Below are 16,671 nucleotides of genomic sequence, written 5' to 3' on the forward strand. Positions count from 1 at the left end.
AATTCTTCAAAACAATTTAAACTTGCTTTTTATATGTAAGTTACAGATGCTATACTCGTCTGACTTTGTTCATGTGAATAGTTCAGTAATTTTAACACTACTACTTTTTTGAGCAGATGTTTTGTAGTAGGAGTGCTACAGTTTTCTAAATTAGTGTGATCTTTTTCATATTTGCAGATTCCCTCTAAACTCTGACCTCCAGCAGCCCCCCTTTCATTCCTGCTTCCAGAACTCTGAAATGAACCCTGCTTGTGCAACATTCACACGGTAGAATTTTAATGGAGACTTAGCGTTTTGACAATAAGAGGGGAAAAAAATTATGTCATTTCTCCTCTTCTGAATTCAAGTGGTTTTTAACAGATTCCAGAGACATATTCATGGCTGCTTGAAGCATGTCTTCTTCACTCATATCACCTCCTAAAGACAATAAATGTGTATAAGCTGTAATAAATTCACAGAGCTAGTTCTTAACTGTAGTTAAATACTTTTGTTGTTCCTTTTGTCCACATCCACCTTTTTCCACCCCACCCACAAAATTGGTTTTGTTTTTAAAATCATTGAACATTGTGAACTTAGTTTTCCACCAACAACAGTCTGTTTGTAACACATAATACACATCAATTTTGGATCACCAATACCTAACACTGGTAAGGTCTACATTTATGTTCTACTGAAAACTGGTTCCAGTAATTTTGTCAGATATTAACCCAAGTGGTCATACAACTTTAAAAGTAATTTAGGAAACAAATAATTGGCACAAATCCTGTCAAAGATTCCAATTTGTAATGCTGAAGACAAACAAAACAACAAAAAGCAAAGCGAGAACTCAAGTGATCTCATAGCAATGCTCTTCACTTTGAAACAGGATATTGAGATTCAAAGAGGAACAGGCTTTTCTGGAAAGCAATCCTTTCCTTCACTGCCAAAAAAGCAATGGCTGTGACAGTCTGAATGGCTGCTGGAGTGAGGAAGTTGGCAGACAAGGAAGGTTAGGAAACAGCACAACACAAAGGGGAAAACGACAAATATTTCAGTGTTGGATGTAACTGTAAAAAACAATACCTGGGTCAGCTTCTTGAGTGCTTGAGCTAAGAGTTGCCTTATCATGTAGGTTTGGCGTCTGATCTTGCTGCTGTAGCTGTTGTTGCTGTCTGAAAGTGTCATAAATTTGTAAGAGACTAAGATTAACACCAGTATGACACCTGAGTCAAGTTCATTTCATTGTAAGGAAGACCAAGAAACAGAGGTAGAAGCTGTTTGGTACAATAAAATCTCAGTACTTAAAATCTCTTCCATCATTTCACCCTGCTAACCTTCAGACACCTATCTTCACAATATTATAGCCCAAGCCACATTACTGTTTTCCCACCATTGGGAAGTTCTGCATTCTTATCCTACCACGCGAAGTCTAACTCCTCCCATCCATAGTATTTCTCCCTGGTCTTTATTTCTTCCATCACTAGAAGACAGAGATAAGGAAAAGCTACAACAATAACACAACTATGTATTAAGAAAGTACACCAGAACAGCAACATAAAATATCTACAATGCTTTCACATGATGCACATGAGAAGCATCCCTACCAGAAGCAAAGTCTTAAAGAAGTAGTATTTTTTGTCAGGAGGATAATTACAGAAATTTATAGGATTTCATTTAAAATGCTTCTGTAGCATGTGTATTTTCTTTCATCACAAGACTGCTGTTGCACTAGTAACAAACCCCCTCTTATTTACAGGTTTCTTCATTGGAACCACATGAGAACAGTAAAATTTAGGTACTGTTAAGAAATCACGTTAAGAGAGAGAAGTCAAGCTGGACCTCGGTAAGAAATCCATCCACACCCCAAAAGCACTGAAAAATACGACATATACTTCCACATGCACTTTTCTAACAACTACTTTACTTTTCAAAATACGCTTGTCTTCTCCTTCGCAGTTCTTCTGAAGAAAGGGATTCTGTCTGACTGCTGTGAGACGACTGAGGAACATTCTGCGGTAACGAGCCTGAGAGCTCACTTCGACGACTACCTAAAACCAGAACATGCCACATCCTACTCATTACAGTAAAATGAAGTTAGCAAATGACGTACAGCTTAAGAATATGTCTTCAAACTTGAGAGGAAGAAAGAAACTTGTTGGAGAAATAAGCACCTAGACTAACTTCCCTTGATACTATCTCTCCTCCTCACCTTAGGACTGTTTCCCTTCCCTCCTGCCACCCTTAGCCAATTTGTTCTTCCTTCCTAATGATCAGTGGAACGTAAAAGATATAACTTTTCAAAAAGCAGAACAAAGAGAGCTACAGGAAATTCTGGATCATCCTTCCACGCCTCAAAGCCAATCTTTCCAGAGAGCTTGATACATGCTGAAAAGTGCCTGACAAACTGATTCCAGTAGCTGCCTAAAGCATAAGCAACACAAACACTAGCAGAGAAATTTAGATGGACACTGCACCTTGCATGCTGAGCTGAATGGCTCTGCGAAGATCAGCTTCTTCATCCTCCATATCAATTTCCTGCCTACTTAAAGCCAGGGCTCTCTGAAAATTCTCTTCATCTTCATCTAACATGCCTGTTCCATCAAAAGGATGGTTAACTTCTATTGCTTGGTCCACATCACTTCTGGGTAGCCTGTGAAATTCACATGTTTATAGCAAAATTCAGACAGAAGTTATATTATATTTTAGAGTGAGTTTTAAAATTACTATTTTCTGCTGATTTAACTCTAGGGTTTTTTAACTTCAGAAAAAACGTTTCTATTGTGAAAGTCTGTTACGTAAACAAGTATTTTACTTTCTACATAAAAAAGCACAAAAGAGCTGCAAGCAGCTGTAAAGCAACCTTAAACACTCATTCGCAGCACACTGCAACTCTAAAGCCATGCATATGTTGACAAGAAGCTGTTAGGAAAATCTTCAGAAATCATAATCCTACAAAAAGCTATAATACATGCTATTCAAACCTACTGCTATTTAAACAGTTACACCAGCAGAAAACAGAGTATGTGGTCTCCTCAGGAAGCTTTGAAGACCACACTAAAGCAAAAGATCCTCTGTAAACTGTAGACACTTTCCACATTGCTGCCAATTATTCCATCAATTTACAACATCAGTTTAACTTTACAAAGGGGAAGAAACAATAATGAATTCCTCTGAAAAGCCTTAACCCTTTTTATCAGTTTGCAATTTATTCACCATGAAAATTGAATAAAATTATTGCAGAAGTAGTACTTTATACATTTTCAAGGATGTTTTATATTAGCAAAATGCATCAAAACTGAGCAGCACCACAACACTGGAATGAAATTACTCCAAAAGAAAATGGTGTATGATTTATATGATGTGAAATTCACATTTGGGTTTCTTGTTGTTTTCCACTTATGACAGAACGCACAAGCTAGTCTTAATTACAGTTTAATTACTATTCACCATAGTTTGGTAGGATTTGCTAACCCATTTTAATCAAAGTTAAAAATCTGCACTATAATACGCTTATGCACATGGAAAAACTCAATCCTTATTAAGGTAGTTTTTACCCACTTAAAAATACACCATTTAAAAATAAACCATTTGTTGTCTACCAACTTGTTTTTACTGTGTGCAAAAGCAGTAAACGTTGCACTAAAGGTACTTCTAATTAGTCAAGGGGGTTGTCTCCATGTGGCATTAATCATGGAAACCAATCATACTGAATATTATTAAAATGAAATCTCTATTTACCTTACCTCTGATCTCTTGACTGTGCTGCCTCTTCCCCAATTAGTTTTGGTCTCTGCATTTGCTGTACCCGAATCATCTGCAGTAGCTGATCAGCCTCACAGTCTGGCAGGTCTCCTTTTACTACAAATATGGAATAACCTGAGAAAAAGAAATCATAAGTCCATGGCATTAAGGTGCAGATATAAACACTCTAAAATGCACACTCCATGGAACACAATGATGTGCCATTTATTACAACGTAAGACTCTACCTTTCATTATAAAGACTTGGGTTATTTCACTATTTCAATCATAAAACTAAGGGTAGTTGACTGAATACATAAGTTCTAAGAAATAATAATTATTACCTACTTTTAATTAATGACATTTAACATCTGCAAGTTACTATTTAACATCTGCAAGTTTCTATTACCTTCCTGTTGTAATTGAGCCAAGAAAAGTGCAAGATATGTGTCTGATATTAGTTCTGGACCCATCAAGAGAGAGTTCAAGTTAAACCACTGTAATTAAAGAAGAAAGAGGTTGAGAAAACAAATTAGCACAAAGATTACTCAATAATTCATTTCTGTACATTGTGGTAATTTTCTATGAAGGAATATGCAAATAAATCTAGTAACATAAATTATCAAATAAAATTCTTTTGAAGCACAATACCTATACTGCTAAAGGTTATCTTCAAATACTCTTCAGCTAACAGGAGATCTGAAGAGTGGAAATTACTGCATGCTCTCTCCCATTACTGAATACTGGTACCAGGCAAACAGATTAAAACAGATAATTCTTCTACCACTGTATTTTGATTTATTTCGGACATCACTGTAAAACTCTGCTTAATCCTACTTTTAAAGCTGAGACTAATAAAGTAAGAAACCCTTCATAAGTTAATGCTGTGTGTTAGGAAATTAATAGTTACAGTAAATATATGTTAAATTATTTCCACTAAATACTTTCATTAAACATTCTGCCTTTAATAGCTGGTGATGCTGGAAACTATTGTTTACCCCTGAGATTATTTTTAAATTTAAAAATTAAGAACAATTAACTCATATTTAATATGCTGACAGTATAGCACTGTATTACAACAGGAGACACTTGATATAAATATATACAGACCATTTCTAGTTTCCTGAAGAAGATAACTAGTAATTTATAATACTTCAAGAGAGAAACAATATTATATAAAACTTCTAGACAGAAAATATATTCAGCATGGGCCATAAAATATTCTACCCTTAAACCCCCACATATATTGCAATGAAACCAAAGAATCTTTTTTAATACCTTACTCATTCAATATTATCTAATTTTAACCAGGAAGCACCATTTCAGATAGTAGAAAGAGAATTCCATCTTCATTCTCACAAAAAATGCATTGATCTAACCAAACTTCCACATATGCAGTCACACACCTGCAGCCAGACTCATACTATAAGTGACTATCTACCACTCTGTCTGGCAATACTTAATTAGCCAAAACCACTCTCTGCCACTAGGAAAGAGTAAGAAGACCACCAGTGTAGGAGCACTGGGGAATAAAAAGTTATGTAAAAAATACAATGCACAGACTACAGAAACTTTTAAAAGGGAATATGGAGGAGAAAGTTTTGGTAAACTAATTTTGCTTTAACTGTAACAGAAGAGAAGCAGGTTAAATAAATCCAAGTCAACAAATTTTCTCTATCTTTTCTCATTATTCAGTGTTGTCTTCATGTGGTTACAAGCAAAACACATTCCCCCTCCAACTTAGGATGTTTCAGGTTAGAATGCTCTCTCACAAAATTCCACCCAATATGGTTGTATATATAATAAGGAGCATTCCCATGAGACCATCCTTTTTGATATCAAATAAACAAAAATTGCCTGTAAGCATTAGCCATACTTTTAAACTGGAGCAGAACAGTAGAGTTCAGTTTGCTTACTCAGAGGTAATTTTTCTCTTTTTTTTTTAATCTGGATGACAACATAGGTAGCCAGCACTTGCAAAAATGATCCAAATGGGCAAAGAGACTCTTGCCTCACTATTACAGAATCTAAAGGCTGTTTTCCATTAACATTTTCTAAGAAAAAAGCCACCTGAAAAAAACAAACATCAAACCAGCTCATGTTGCATAAAAGCTTATGAAGTATGATCCAGAAGGATGACTGGCCACTGAAATAAGACACTGCACTGATGTTGCAAGGGACATGGATATGAATTATTATATATGTACCAGATAGTTACTGAAGGTAAGGGATGGCCATACAAATATTATCTCCTGATTAGAATACAATTATTTCATAAAGTTTTCCAAAATAGTACAAAGCTGTGATTCTACTTTCCCCAACCTCATTCCAATGGATACTCTTAAATACTAGCAATTATAGGGATCCTAATCCTTGTCTAGACTCCCTGCTCCTCCCCCATACAATTTTTTCTGCTATTTTTCACACAGAAAAACCCCAACAACCTAGCTTAAATATCACAGAGACTCTTCCAGAGCTGCATCTCCCTAAAGGACAGGTTCACTCGGGAATTGCTGGTCTTTCCCCAGGCTAACAATTATAATGAGTTGCCTGGTATTTTTGTGATAAAACAAACATTATTTTTTTTTAATATGGCATACTATTAAAGCAAACTGCAGCTAAAGCTTGCAAAAGGCCAACACATGATCTACTCGCAACCACTTTTCCACACCCATTCTGAAGTCAATATTTAAATAAAAAAAGACAATGTCACCTGTTTTCCCAACTTTCGAACTGTAAACCAGTGTTCCTTATAATTACAAATAAATGATTTTTCATTTCTGTAAAAAGAAAAACAAAAGGTATAAATAAAATTAAATACTCTAAAATCAGAATACAGGTTAATGTTTAAGTTCTTTGCAACCACTAATTCAAATTTATATAATAAAATTTCAGGAATACAACTGTTGATGCTACATTACAAAATACTTATACTGCTTTTAAAACATTTAGGAAGTTGTCAGTATCACTGAAATTTCCATATACCTGTGATATCAGAGATACTAAGACATCATGAAGGCACAGAGGACAGATACTCATATGTACCCCCCAAAAAAATAAAACAAAACCCCAAGGTATACTACAAACATCAGAATGCAACAGAGTTTGAAAAAGTAATTTTAAAGAAGGATTTAAATCATACATTAAGAGTATTTTTTTCAGTAAAATGAAAGCAGGGTGCTAAAGAAGTCTTACATAGGGTCGATCCCAAGTCTCTGATACTCTGGGCTGTTGAAGAGGATTAGTTCTAAACCCCACACTTTCAAGGCATTGCTTATAACCTGTCAAAAAATAGGAGTTTTCATGAGTCAAACCATCAAAATTTGAGCAATGCAACCACCTTAGCTACTATAAACAACTACACTGTTCTTGTAAAACTTAGATTTCAAAACATAGCAAGGAAACCTAGGAATCACATTATGCAAAATGCAGCTGTCATGAACTTGCATGCAAACATAACACTTATACCTTATCTAAGGGGAAGTAACAAAACTAGGATTTAACTGAGATGTGTTAAATCAAAAACAAAGCTGTAACTTCACCTCCCACACACATTTGAGTAGTTGTTACCTCTGCTCTCAGTGCACTGCTCTGCCCTCCCTCCCCAGTACCAACTCAATCTTTCTCCACAGTAACTATTGGAAATTCTGTACTGCTGGATTGTCATGGGATCAATCAGGCACTGAACTGAGCACAAACTCTTTAACAGTAACTCTTTAAGGCTACACGAAATAATGCTTTAAGATATTTAAATTAACAATTCAACTTGCTTTCAGGAAGCCAACTGTGCAGCAAGTGAGAAAATCCATGACAGGACAAAAAAGTAGAATGGGGAAGCATAGTTTTTTCAGCTTCTATACTGAAGTAACACAATCAAGAATACAAGGAAAGCCAAACTAAATGGTTTTTCACTGAACATGAAAACAGCCCTGTCTTACCATAGGGAAGAGAGATTCTGGAACATGGAAAAGCACCTCTGAAAGCTTGGAAACAGCCAAAGGTGCAAAGCATTGCCTACAGCTCTAGTCTAGACACAAGCCCCAGTTTGGTGTTCAAAACCTTTTTTGTTGTTTTTCTGGTTAAAGTATTTATTATTGATTACTTTTCCACTATGGCCCTTAAAAAAACCCAACCAAACAAGAAAAATAATAAAACCAGCTCTGAAGCATCTGGAGTGAGTTATAAAAACTGGAATGCAGATGCTTTCTGCAGATCACTCTGATAACCCTGTAATCGCTGTCAAGAGCTTTAGAGTCTATAATTTGAGAAAGCAATCTCAATTCTGCTTTTTCACCTGTTGTCCATGGGAGCCAATGTTTACACCTAAAGTGTCCATAAGAAGCAGCTTAGAAATCAAGCTTATTGCCAGCAGGTGTCATTTCACAGTTCTATGCTTCTATGTGTTTAAGGGCCCATGAACTGAAGAACTGCAAGTCACTGCTCTTAATGGAAAACACTCTGAAGATTTGGAAGTCCAGCACTTAATCCCATAAATTGGCAACTAGATGAAAAAGCTCATTGCCACTTAAATTATATGAGAGAATATATAGTGCATAAACAGAAAATTGTGTAAGAAGAGAGCTGTGCTTACTTGAATTGAGAAGAATCCACTATCATCCATATTTACAGAAGGCTGCTGCTCAGTGTGAGATTGGGAGGGAGAAAAGAGAAAAATGGTGTAAGCATAAAAGGTCAAAAATAATTGAGTATTGAAAATAAATGTAATTGCATATTCTTAAAGCAACAACTTGTTATCTCCTTGTCTGTAAGGCTGATTACAATGCTCCAAACAGGCATATTAATTTAAAACTCAAACCTTTAAATTAGAAATGCTCAGTGCTTAAAGGGCAGACAGGCATGGGCACTTCTGTTCCTATCTGACACTGGATTACAAAAACAAAAGGCTAATCACCAATCCTCCTTGCCATCTTTGACCTTTCTACTTGTAAGACGAATGTAGCTTTCTGTAGAATTATTGTGCTAATAACATTTGAAAATGCCAAATCTAAGATGCATGAATGAAAAGGACTACAAATTTAAGAGCTTTCAGCACTAGAAAATTAACCTTGTCTAGCTTAGCAAGAACAGCAGGTCTGTGCTAAACAATGTTACATTTCAGGCAAATATGAAGCAACCCCAACTTAAGATGATTTTACCTGTAAAAATGTTCTATATTCTTCACTAGATACTCCTCCCTCTGCCATTCTCATCCTTTCTTCCTCATCCAACTGCTGTGCAATAGAGGATAACTCTACAGGACTAAAGTATTCCCCTTGCAGCAAATTATTCAGACAGTGTTGAGCACACAATGAGCCTTCTTGCTAATATTGGAAGAGAAAAAAATACCAAAGACAACAAGAAAATCAGGTTTACATAAACTCTGTAAAATGACTCGACCATTTCATTCTGGCAAACTTCCTGCCCTCCCCACTCACCCAGAATACCATGTATTCTTTGAATGTATACACTGCAAGCTATAGAATACAACCCTCCCATTAACTTTATGGGAAAAAACAAACAAACAAAAAACAAACAGGCACACTTTCCCAAAGGAAATTAATTTCATGTAAAAAATGTTTTTGAAAACACCATAAAAACTGCCAATGACCCAACTGAATCACACAGGGACTCTGCAACCAATGGATTCTGTCCTCTTCCAAATCACCACCACGCGAAAACAAAACAGTTTAGATTTCTACTTCTCAGTAACTAATGTTTTCTGTTAACAGACACTCATTCTTCTTTAACTTTTCTTCCCTGACAGGTGTGGCTGTTGAAATCTGCTCTCTGCATTATTGCTGAGGAAGTGATTTGGAGCTGGAGGAGCAGTAAAGCTCATTTTCTATATGAAATTTACATATAGGAAGTAGGTAAAAGAAGCTCCACTAGTTCTAGAACCCTGATGACAATGATGAGGGGACAAGAAAAAACTTCTTAAATTCAGCATATTAAACAATGAAAATATATTTTGTTGATAAACCATTTAAATAAAAAGGGGTTTAGATACTTTGTTACATATCCAGTGCATTGCAGATAACAGAAATGTAATGTAACATTTTTAGAATGTCAACGCAAATTTAAAGTAAGTCAATTAGAAGTGTCAGTCATGATTTTGTAGGACAAAATAAAAAAAATCTAATCTGAATGAATGCATGTCAAGCTCCATTATTTTCTTACGGGCAGATAAATTACTGCCATGTTAAAAAAAAAAAACAAAACAACACAAACCAACCAAATTAGAGTTTCCCATGCAAAAGCAACCTTTCTCTTTTTACAAATAACTAAACTCCAAGCGAAAGACAAGTAGCATCAGTTTTAAAATCCTGCTTTTCTCTTTAATCAGTCTTCACTTTTATTTACATGAAGAACTCTAATGTCCATGCCCTCTACTAAAAACAAAACCAGAACCCCTTAACAAAAATACAGAACACCCCTCCCTCATGCCAGACACATAGAAACTAAGAATACAAGAGTATGCCTCTGAGGAATATTCTTTAAACTTCCATGAAAGCTTCACACAAATCCCACGTAGAACACTCTCATGATCTCCCTTGAAGCAGAATCCTTGAAATTTCCCTTCACTCCAGATTACAGAATCTTCCAAGGGCTTCATCAGTTAATTGAGCAATGAGTTATTAAAACCAGACTGGCTGTACAGCCAGGCTTCAATGGAATCCAGAAACCTCCTCTTGGCTCACACTCCTCCTGTAACAAGAAACTCAAGACTGAACACCAGCTCCTGTCCCTCGGGACCACATCCCTACTGCTGGTCATATGACAAACTGTAACAGCAGAACCTGTTCAACAATCACAGGTTTCTCCATTAGACATAATAAAATACCTCTAAAAATTAGCTGTACTACAGGCTTACATCTTAATTTCACTAAAAGGACTTTTCTGTATTTGTACAGTTTTATCTTAAAAATAATAAACCTTAATTTTCATATGGAAATGTTATACATATCAAGTGCAAAATGCAGAAAACTGATCATACGATTTTTACAGACATTAATTTCTGTTCTTTTGTGCAGAGAACATTACACTTCCCCTAACCTGAAATCCTCTCGTTGAAACCTCTCCTGATACAAACTGCTGCCCTGCCTTCAGTCTTTTCAATCACTTATATCTTATGAAGGAAAGGACAAACTTCTAAGATAGGGGCTCCTGAAGCACCATCCTTAAATCCTACTTTCTGCAACTGTCATTTCAGTCTTAAAAGTGATGCATTGCTTACTTCCTTATTTTGTTAAATTTCCTTTATAAATACCATGTTTCTCGTGCCTTTTGATGGAAACACCTGAGGTGTGCAGATTCAAACGTGCCTGTATATGCAGCACTTCAAAGTATATTGACAGCAGTTAACGGGGGGGGGAAATACCTCTTAAGAAAAAAAGGCAGAGATTCAGTTACATTTTCCATAGAATAACAGGATAAAAACATTAGGTATTCCAATTTAAAACAGGCATTCAGGTGGAACTTTTTAACTGGGTAACTAACCAGGGAGCAGCTACGTTTCACATGTGGGAGACCCAAGACTGTACACTTCCCCTTCCCCAAAACCTGTAGCAACTAAAAAATGCCATCACCTTGTAACTTTGAATGTATTACGCTTTGTCACTTCAATTTCAGCAGAGTTTTGTTATTAAACTAGAAGACAACTTAGTCGTTAATAAAAGTTATCATTTCATTATGCGATAGGCAAGGACAGATAAGAGAAGGGTACACTTCCCTTAAACTATTTTCAAATCTAGACTGAAACTCAAGGTCATTGTAGCAGAGGCCATAATGGATGAAATCCAATACTTATTCTCTGAATGGCAGCTGCTTAACACCACAGCACTTGCCAAATTTCGCAACCCAAACCAAGTTTGAAAGAACACTCCCCAGTTCCTATGTACTTCAGAACAGTAATTTTATTTTTTTTAAGGAAGTTATATTACTATCTTGCTTAATTTCCTAAGTAAACCAACCATTACACATGAGAACAATGTAACAGAACTAGTGTTAAGATTAACACAATAAAGCTAAAGAGACATTGGCAAAGTACATGAAAAAAAGACAATTATATTTGAACAGCATTTAAACAGAAGAAGTTCATATTTGGGAACCTGGAAAAATCACAGCAGTTCATAGAAGCATTTCTTCGCCACAACAGGAAGTACTGTTCATCAGCGCACAGAAGCACAGTATATGAATCAGGATTTCTTTAACAGCTCTCCCTCTTCCTGCTCATTACACAACCTCAGACAAGCCAAGCTCGGTGAAGAGATGAGTCTAAAGGCACAGAGACAACCCTGCTCACCTTCAGACTCATTTTTCAGCCACGTGAGCTCTCCCTCAAGAAACACGAGCAGGTGCAGCCCGCACCTTCCCGCACCTGAGGTTCATTTCTACAGCCCCCAGAAGGGCGGTCCCCGCGCCAAAGAGGCCGATGGGGCTCAGCCCTGACTCATTCTGATCTGTAGTAACGACACTCCCTTTACCGCAGAGCCGGCAGGGTCCAGCCGGAACGGGCCCAGGCACCGGCAGCGCCGCGCGGGAGGGCCGTGGGTCCCCATGGAGCGGAGGGGACGAGCCGCTGCCGCCGGAAGGTGCCGGGCAGGGGGCACAGGGGGCTGCCCGGCGCCCAGCCCGGCAGCTCCTCACTCACACACAGCCGCGGGCGGTGGGTCCAGCCCGGCCGTGCGGGAGCAGCGGGTCCCGCCCGGCCCCCGCTCCGTCCCGCACTCACCCGCTCGTGGAAGATCGACTCCATGTTTACTGAGCCGGCCCGCAGCCCCCGCCCCACGTGACCCGACCACCCAATCACGGCGCCTCGCGCCACCGCCCATCCGCGCACGGCCCGCCGCGCCCCCCCCGCCGCCGCGGGGGCGCCCCCTGCCGGGCGGGAGGCCGGCAGGTGGGTCACGGGCCACGAGCGCCCCCGCGCGGCGGGAGGCCCACACGCACCGCCCGTCCCCTCATCCATCGGCGCGTCCTGCTCTTCCATTGCCGTGTCCTACACCGCCCCGGCCCCCGGGAACCCCGATCCCCTGATGCCCCGGGAACGCCTGCTCCCCCTATGTCCCAGGGCTCAGCGCCGCCGGTTCCTTGTGCTCACCAGCCGCCCGTCGCTCACACCTTCCCATTCCTGTCTCAAAGCCACAGTACCCACTTGCCACTGTTCCAAACAAGCCTACAGAGGAAATCAGAAAAGAAACTTGTCCATTAAAAACCTGTCAATTAAAAAACCAAGCAACTGCCAACCACATTCTGGGTCTATGTGAAGTATTCCTTTGAAGGCTAGTTCATAAGTTAGGGGATGAACTGCTGCTGACGGAAGGTGCCAGGCAGGGGCAGCGCGGCAGCTGGCCATATAAAATCCATTTCGATACACAGATTCCATACCATACAGATAAATAACAGCATAAATTATTTTTGCATAGTTTTTCTTTATTACATAATTCTTCCTTCTCACTTCCAGAGTACAGGACAAAATGTTCTCAACACTTATGGACTAATGGAATTCCCGGACACCTATTAGTCATGTAATTAAATCAACTTCAAAAAGTAACATTGGAAATTGAACTAGCACTGAGGAAATGCAGGTGTCCTTTTCTGTGGTATGCTCTCAGGGTAAAAATCATAATCCTGTTCTTTCAACATGTGAGATAAGATGATGAATCAAACAAAAATGTCTTCATTTTCATCGGCAGCTCTTATCTCCATGTCACTTCTTCACCAGGCTTCAACTCCCTGTGTAGAAATAAGAAAAACAGAGGGAAGAGACTAAAATTAGGATTTTTTTGATAGAATAGTTACTAATAAATGTAATTAATTTTTCTACAATAGCTTAATTTTGAGATTTATGTATAAATTTAACTTTCCTTGCAATAGTTGTCAGTTAAAAATCTTTCAATACTGATAAACTTCCTCGTTTCTTTCCAAAGCTTGAACAGACTGAGTCCTCTTATTTCTATTCATTTAAATGGTAGCACAGAACACCTGACCTCTAAGGAGTTAACACACTTTTAATCGGATCCATAATGAAAAATTCTATTTCTTTTAAATACAATAATTCATTACTTTAGTGGAAAGAGAGGTAGGTGTGTAATCAGGTATTTTTGCAAGATGCTTAAACAGCATCCCAAGTTCACAGCAACTGCGGTAAGAAAAGTGCTAAGGTACCTGTGGGGTGGATTATGTCTTAAGTTTTCTTTCTTACTCAAAAATTTAGGTGAGACCAGAGCTGAAAAAAAAAAATCACCTGCAAACTGATAACATTGCTATTATTAATCCATACTACGCAACATGATTTTTTTTCTCATTTTGTTAACCCTATGATGTAATACAGAATTAGAACCGACATAGATGAAGCAATGCCTGAAGTTCTTTAATCTAAATTCTCCCTGAGAAGTCACAGCCAGTAAACCCAAACTCGTCAGCGTATATAATCGCAATGTGACTAACACGTCTGTTCTAGAGCAGGCAGCAGTCACAAGTATAGAGGCCATGTTACTGAGAACACAGCTGTGTTGGGCAGGGCACGTCTCCAGGATGAAGGACCACCACCTCCCTAAGATCCTGCTTTATGGTGAACTTGCCACCGGCTGCCGCATGAGAGGAGCCCCAAAGAGGAGATACAAGGACTCCCTGAAACAACATCTCAGCCTTGGCCATATTGACCAACGTAACTGGTCTACTCTGGCCTCCAATCGGGAGGTCTGGAGACACACCATCTATAACACTGCTGATGCTTTTGAGAACGCATGCAGGATCACTCTCAAGGAGAAAAGACAACTCAGAAAGATTCGTGCCTTGCAGAATACACCATCTAAGGAGTCTTTCTGCTGTGCCTTTTGCAACCGGACATGTCTATCTTGGCCTTTTTAGCCACCAGCGCGCTTGTAGCAAATGTGGGTAGAGCCCTCCCCAAATCTTTCTTTGTGAAGCCCAGCCATGATGATGGTGATATAATCACATCGTTCAGTGAAGATATAGCAGTTGCCAAAAGAAGTTAATTTTTAAAACCTTGGTTATTATTTTTAAATAACATACATTTATACAAGTATTTAGTTAAAAAGTGATGTGATAATTTAAGACAGAAAACTAAAATTCAAGCACTATGTTTCCCGCTGAACTTTTAGAGAGAGACAAAATAGTGTTCTATGCATTTCATGACTAGGAACTTGATAGCAGTTAATAATCCTTTCTTTCCTAAACAAGTTGGCTCCTAAAGACCCAATTTAGTGACCTAAAACACTTCATGAATGCTTGATGAAATTTTTAGGGATTTCTTTCCTTTAATATTTTGACTGTTGGGGTTTTTGGTCATACTTAAAACTCTCAAAAAGAAGCACTTTGCAAAATAACTATATATATATTTAAGAAGCATCATAAAGCAGACCTTTTATATAATAAGCTCTTGTTTCTGAAAGCTGACAGTTTTTCATCATTCCATCTGTCCAAATAGCATCCAATCACAAATCCCAAGGGAACAAAGATGTGGACCCAGTGATCACGCACAACTTGTGGTAAATTCACCATGACTGCTAGAAAGAAAAGCATAACAGGTAACAATTACTAATAAATCTGCACATGGAAACTGTTGCATACTTGGCACCTTTACTCTCAATTACTAGGATTCTACAACCACATAATAAACATGAAGGCCATCACACACTTCCTAAGAGACATGTGCTGTTCTCAAACCCATACCTATGTTTCCTAGAAATAATCCTAATTAACTCTTCACCCTGGGAAAGAGGATTTCATCCTAAAACAGAGACAGAAATAGAACATCTCTTTTAAGATATCCCTGATGAAATAGTTCCATTTTAAAGAGCTACCTACCCATTAAAGCAACTCTACACAAGTTTGCTGTTCTGTAAAACAGAACACATCCATGTAAAACAAACACATCTATAATTTAAACTCCTGTAGATGGATGCCTTATTACTGAAAGACAAGCTGCACATTCAGCAGGGAGCTGACAGATAAGAAAGGACATTTCTAAAATCACAGAATCGTTAGGGTTGGAAGGGACCTCTGGAGATCATCTAGTCCAAATCCACCTGCCAAGGCAGGGTCACCCAGAGCAGGTGACACAGGAACGTGTCCAGGTGGGTATGGAATGCCTCCGAAGAGGGAGACTCCATGACCTCCCCGGGCTGCCTGTTGCAATGTTCTGCCAAACTTAACGTAAAGTTCTTCCTCATGTTGAGGTAGAACTTCTTGTGTTTCAGTTTATGGCCATTGCTCCTGGTCCTATCGCTGGGCACCACTGAAAAGAGTCTGTCACTATGCACCTGGCACCCGCGTTTGTGATATTTATATGCACTAATGAGATCCCCTCTCAGTCTTCCCTTCTCCAGAATAAACGGGCAGAGCAAACCTTTCCAACCCAACCAATTCCTTCCAGGTTAGGGAGTTAACCTCGACACCACGGCAGTGTCCCCCAGAGCCAGGCCCCGCGCTCGGGCACCGGCGCCGCCGCTCCCGCTGCGGCCGCTGTGGGGCGGCCGCGCACCCACCCTCTGCGGAGCGGGCGGAGGCACTGCCCCCGCACCGGCCCCGGCCCCGGCCCTGGGAGCGGCCCGGGCCGCGCTCCCCCGCGACAGGGCTCCGCCACTGCCTGGCTCCGCTGCCCCCGCCCGCCTGGGACCCCGACCGGTCCCGCACGACCCTGGCCGCAGGGGCAAGAGCGTCATAAAGCTCCGAGGCTGAGGCGCCGTGTCCCGGCCGAAGGGGTTGGGGAGGGAGCGAGGGACTCCCGCAGAAGAGTGACATCGGTCCCACAGAACCACCCCCAGCGCTCCCGCCCTCCGCGCAGCCCCGTCATTACCGCCGCTCGCGCCGCCGGGCCCCGCTGCGGCCGCACCAAGGGCACTGGGAACGGGCGGGCTGGGAGCGACCATGGGCCACGCAGGAGCGGGGGGGGGCACTTCCCCCCCCCCCGGCGGGCTCGCGGTGG

General features: G+C 39.8%; 2 protein-coding genes across 5 annotated transcripts; both read right to left on the minus strand.

Moving 5' to 3' along the window:
• Nucleotides 1-252: 252 nt before the first annotated feature.
• Nucleotides 253-12,562, minus strand: ATXN3 (ataxin 3). Of its 3 annotated transcripts, none has more exons than XM_027739974.2 (11): nucleotides 12,451-12,562; nucleotides 8,876-9,040; nucleotides 8,311-8,355; nucleotides 6,915-7,000; nucleotides 6,433-6,499; nucleotides 4,129-4,216; nucleotides 3,723-3,855; nucleotides 2,454-2,629; nucleotides 1,904-2,027; nucleotides 1,063-1,151; nucleotides 253-417 (listed from the first exon to the last, which is right to left on the minus strand). In XM_027739974.2, exons 1-11 carry the CDS (start codon nucleotides 12,472-12,474, stop codon nucleotides 323-325), a joined length of 1,092 nt encoding a protein of 363 aa, XP_027595775.1. In that variant the 5' UTR covers nucleotides 12,475-12,562; the 3' UTR covers nucleotides 253-322. The 3 variants fall into 3 exon arrangements, with proteins under 3 accessions (XP_027595775.1, XP_039238621.1, XP_027595776.1); XM_039382687.1 differs by lacking the exon at nucleotides 12,451-12,562 and adding an exon at nucleotides 11,828-11,990 and having other exon boundaries at nucleotides 255-417; XM_027739975.2 differs by lacking the exon at nucleotides 12,451-12,562 and adding an exon at nucleotides 12,022-12,349 and having other exon boundaries at nucleotides 323-417.
• Nucleotides 12,563-13,130: 568 nt separating this feature from the next.
• On the minus strand, nucleotides 13,131-16,637 carry NDUFB1 (NADH:ubiquinone oxidoreductase subunit B1). Of its 2 annotated transcripts, none has more exons than XM_027739977.2 (3): nucleotides 16,543-16,637; nucleotides 15,106-15,250; nucleotides 13,131-13,454 (listed from the first exon to the last, which is right to left on the minus strand). In XM_027739977.2, the coding sequence occupies exons 1-3, from the start codon at nucleotides 16,613-16,615 to the stop codon at nucleotides 13,418-13,420; spliced, it is 255 nt and encodes an 84-aa protein (XP_027595778.1). In that variant the 5' UTR covers nucleotides 16,616-16,637; the 3' UTR covers nucleotides 13,131-13,417. The 2 variants fall into 2 exon arrangements, with proteins under 2 accessions (XP_027595778.1, XP_027595779.2); XM_027739978.2 differs by having other exon boundaries at nucleotides 15,106-15,247; nucleotides 16,543-16,624.
• Nucleotides 16,638-16,671: the final 34 nt, after the last annotated feature.

This window comes from Pipra filicauda, unplaced genomic scaffold (assembly GCF_003945595.2).
Source record: "Pipra filicauda isolate LSUMZ 115617 unplaced genomic scaffold, ASM394559v2 scaffold27_size4233163_pilon, whole genome shotgun sequence".
Lineage (NCBI taxonomy): Eukaryota > Metazoa > Chordata > Aves > Passeriformes > Pipridae > Pipra > Pipra filicauda.

Coding starts and splice junctions, on each gene's coding strand:
- ATXN3 (XM_027739974.2), bottom strand. CDS start 12,474: ATGGAGTCGATCTTCCACGAGCGG. Junction 9,041..12,450: donor AGTCGATCTTCCACGAGCGG/GTGAGTGCGGGA, acceptor TTCCAATATTAG/CAAGAAGGCTCATTGTGTGC. Junction 7,001..8,310: donor GTGGATTCTTCTCAATTCAA/GTAAGCACAGCT, acceptor ATTTTTTGACAG/GTTATAAGCAATGCCTTGAA.
- NDUFB1 (XM_027739977.2), bottom strand. CDS start 16,615: ATGGTCGCTCCCAGCCCGCCCGTTCCCAGTGCCCTTGGTGCGGCCGCA. Junction 15,251..16,542: donor GCCCGGCGGCGCGAGCGGCG/GTAATGACGGGG, acceptor TTTTCTTTCTAG/CAGTCATGGTGAATTTACCA. Junction 13,455..15,105: donor AAGAGCTTATTATATAAAAG/GTCTGCTTTATG, acceptor ATTTCTACACAG/GGAGTTGAAGCCTGGTGAAG.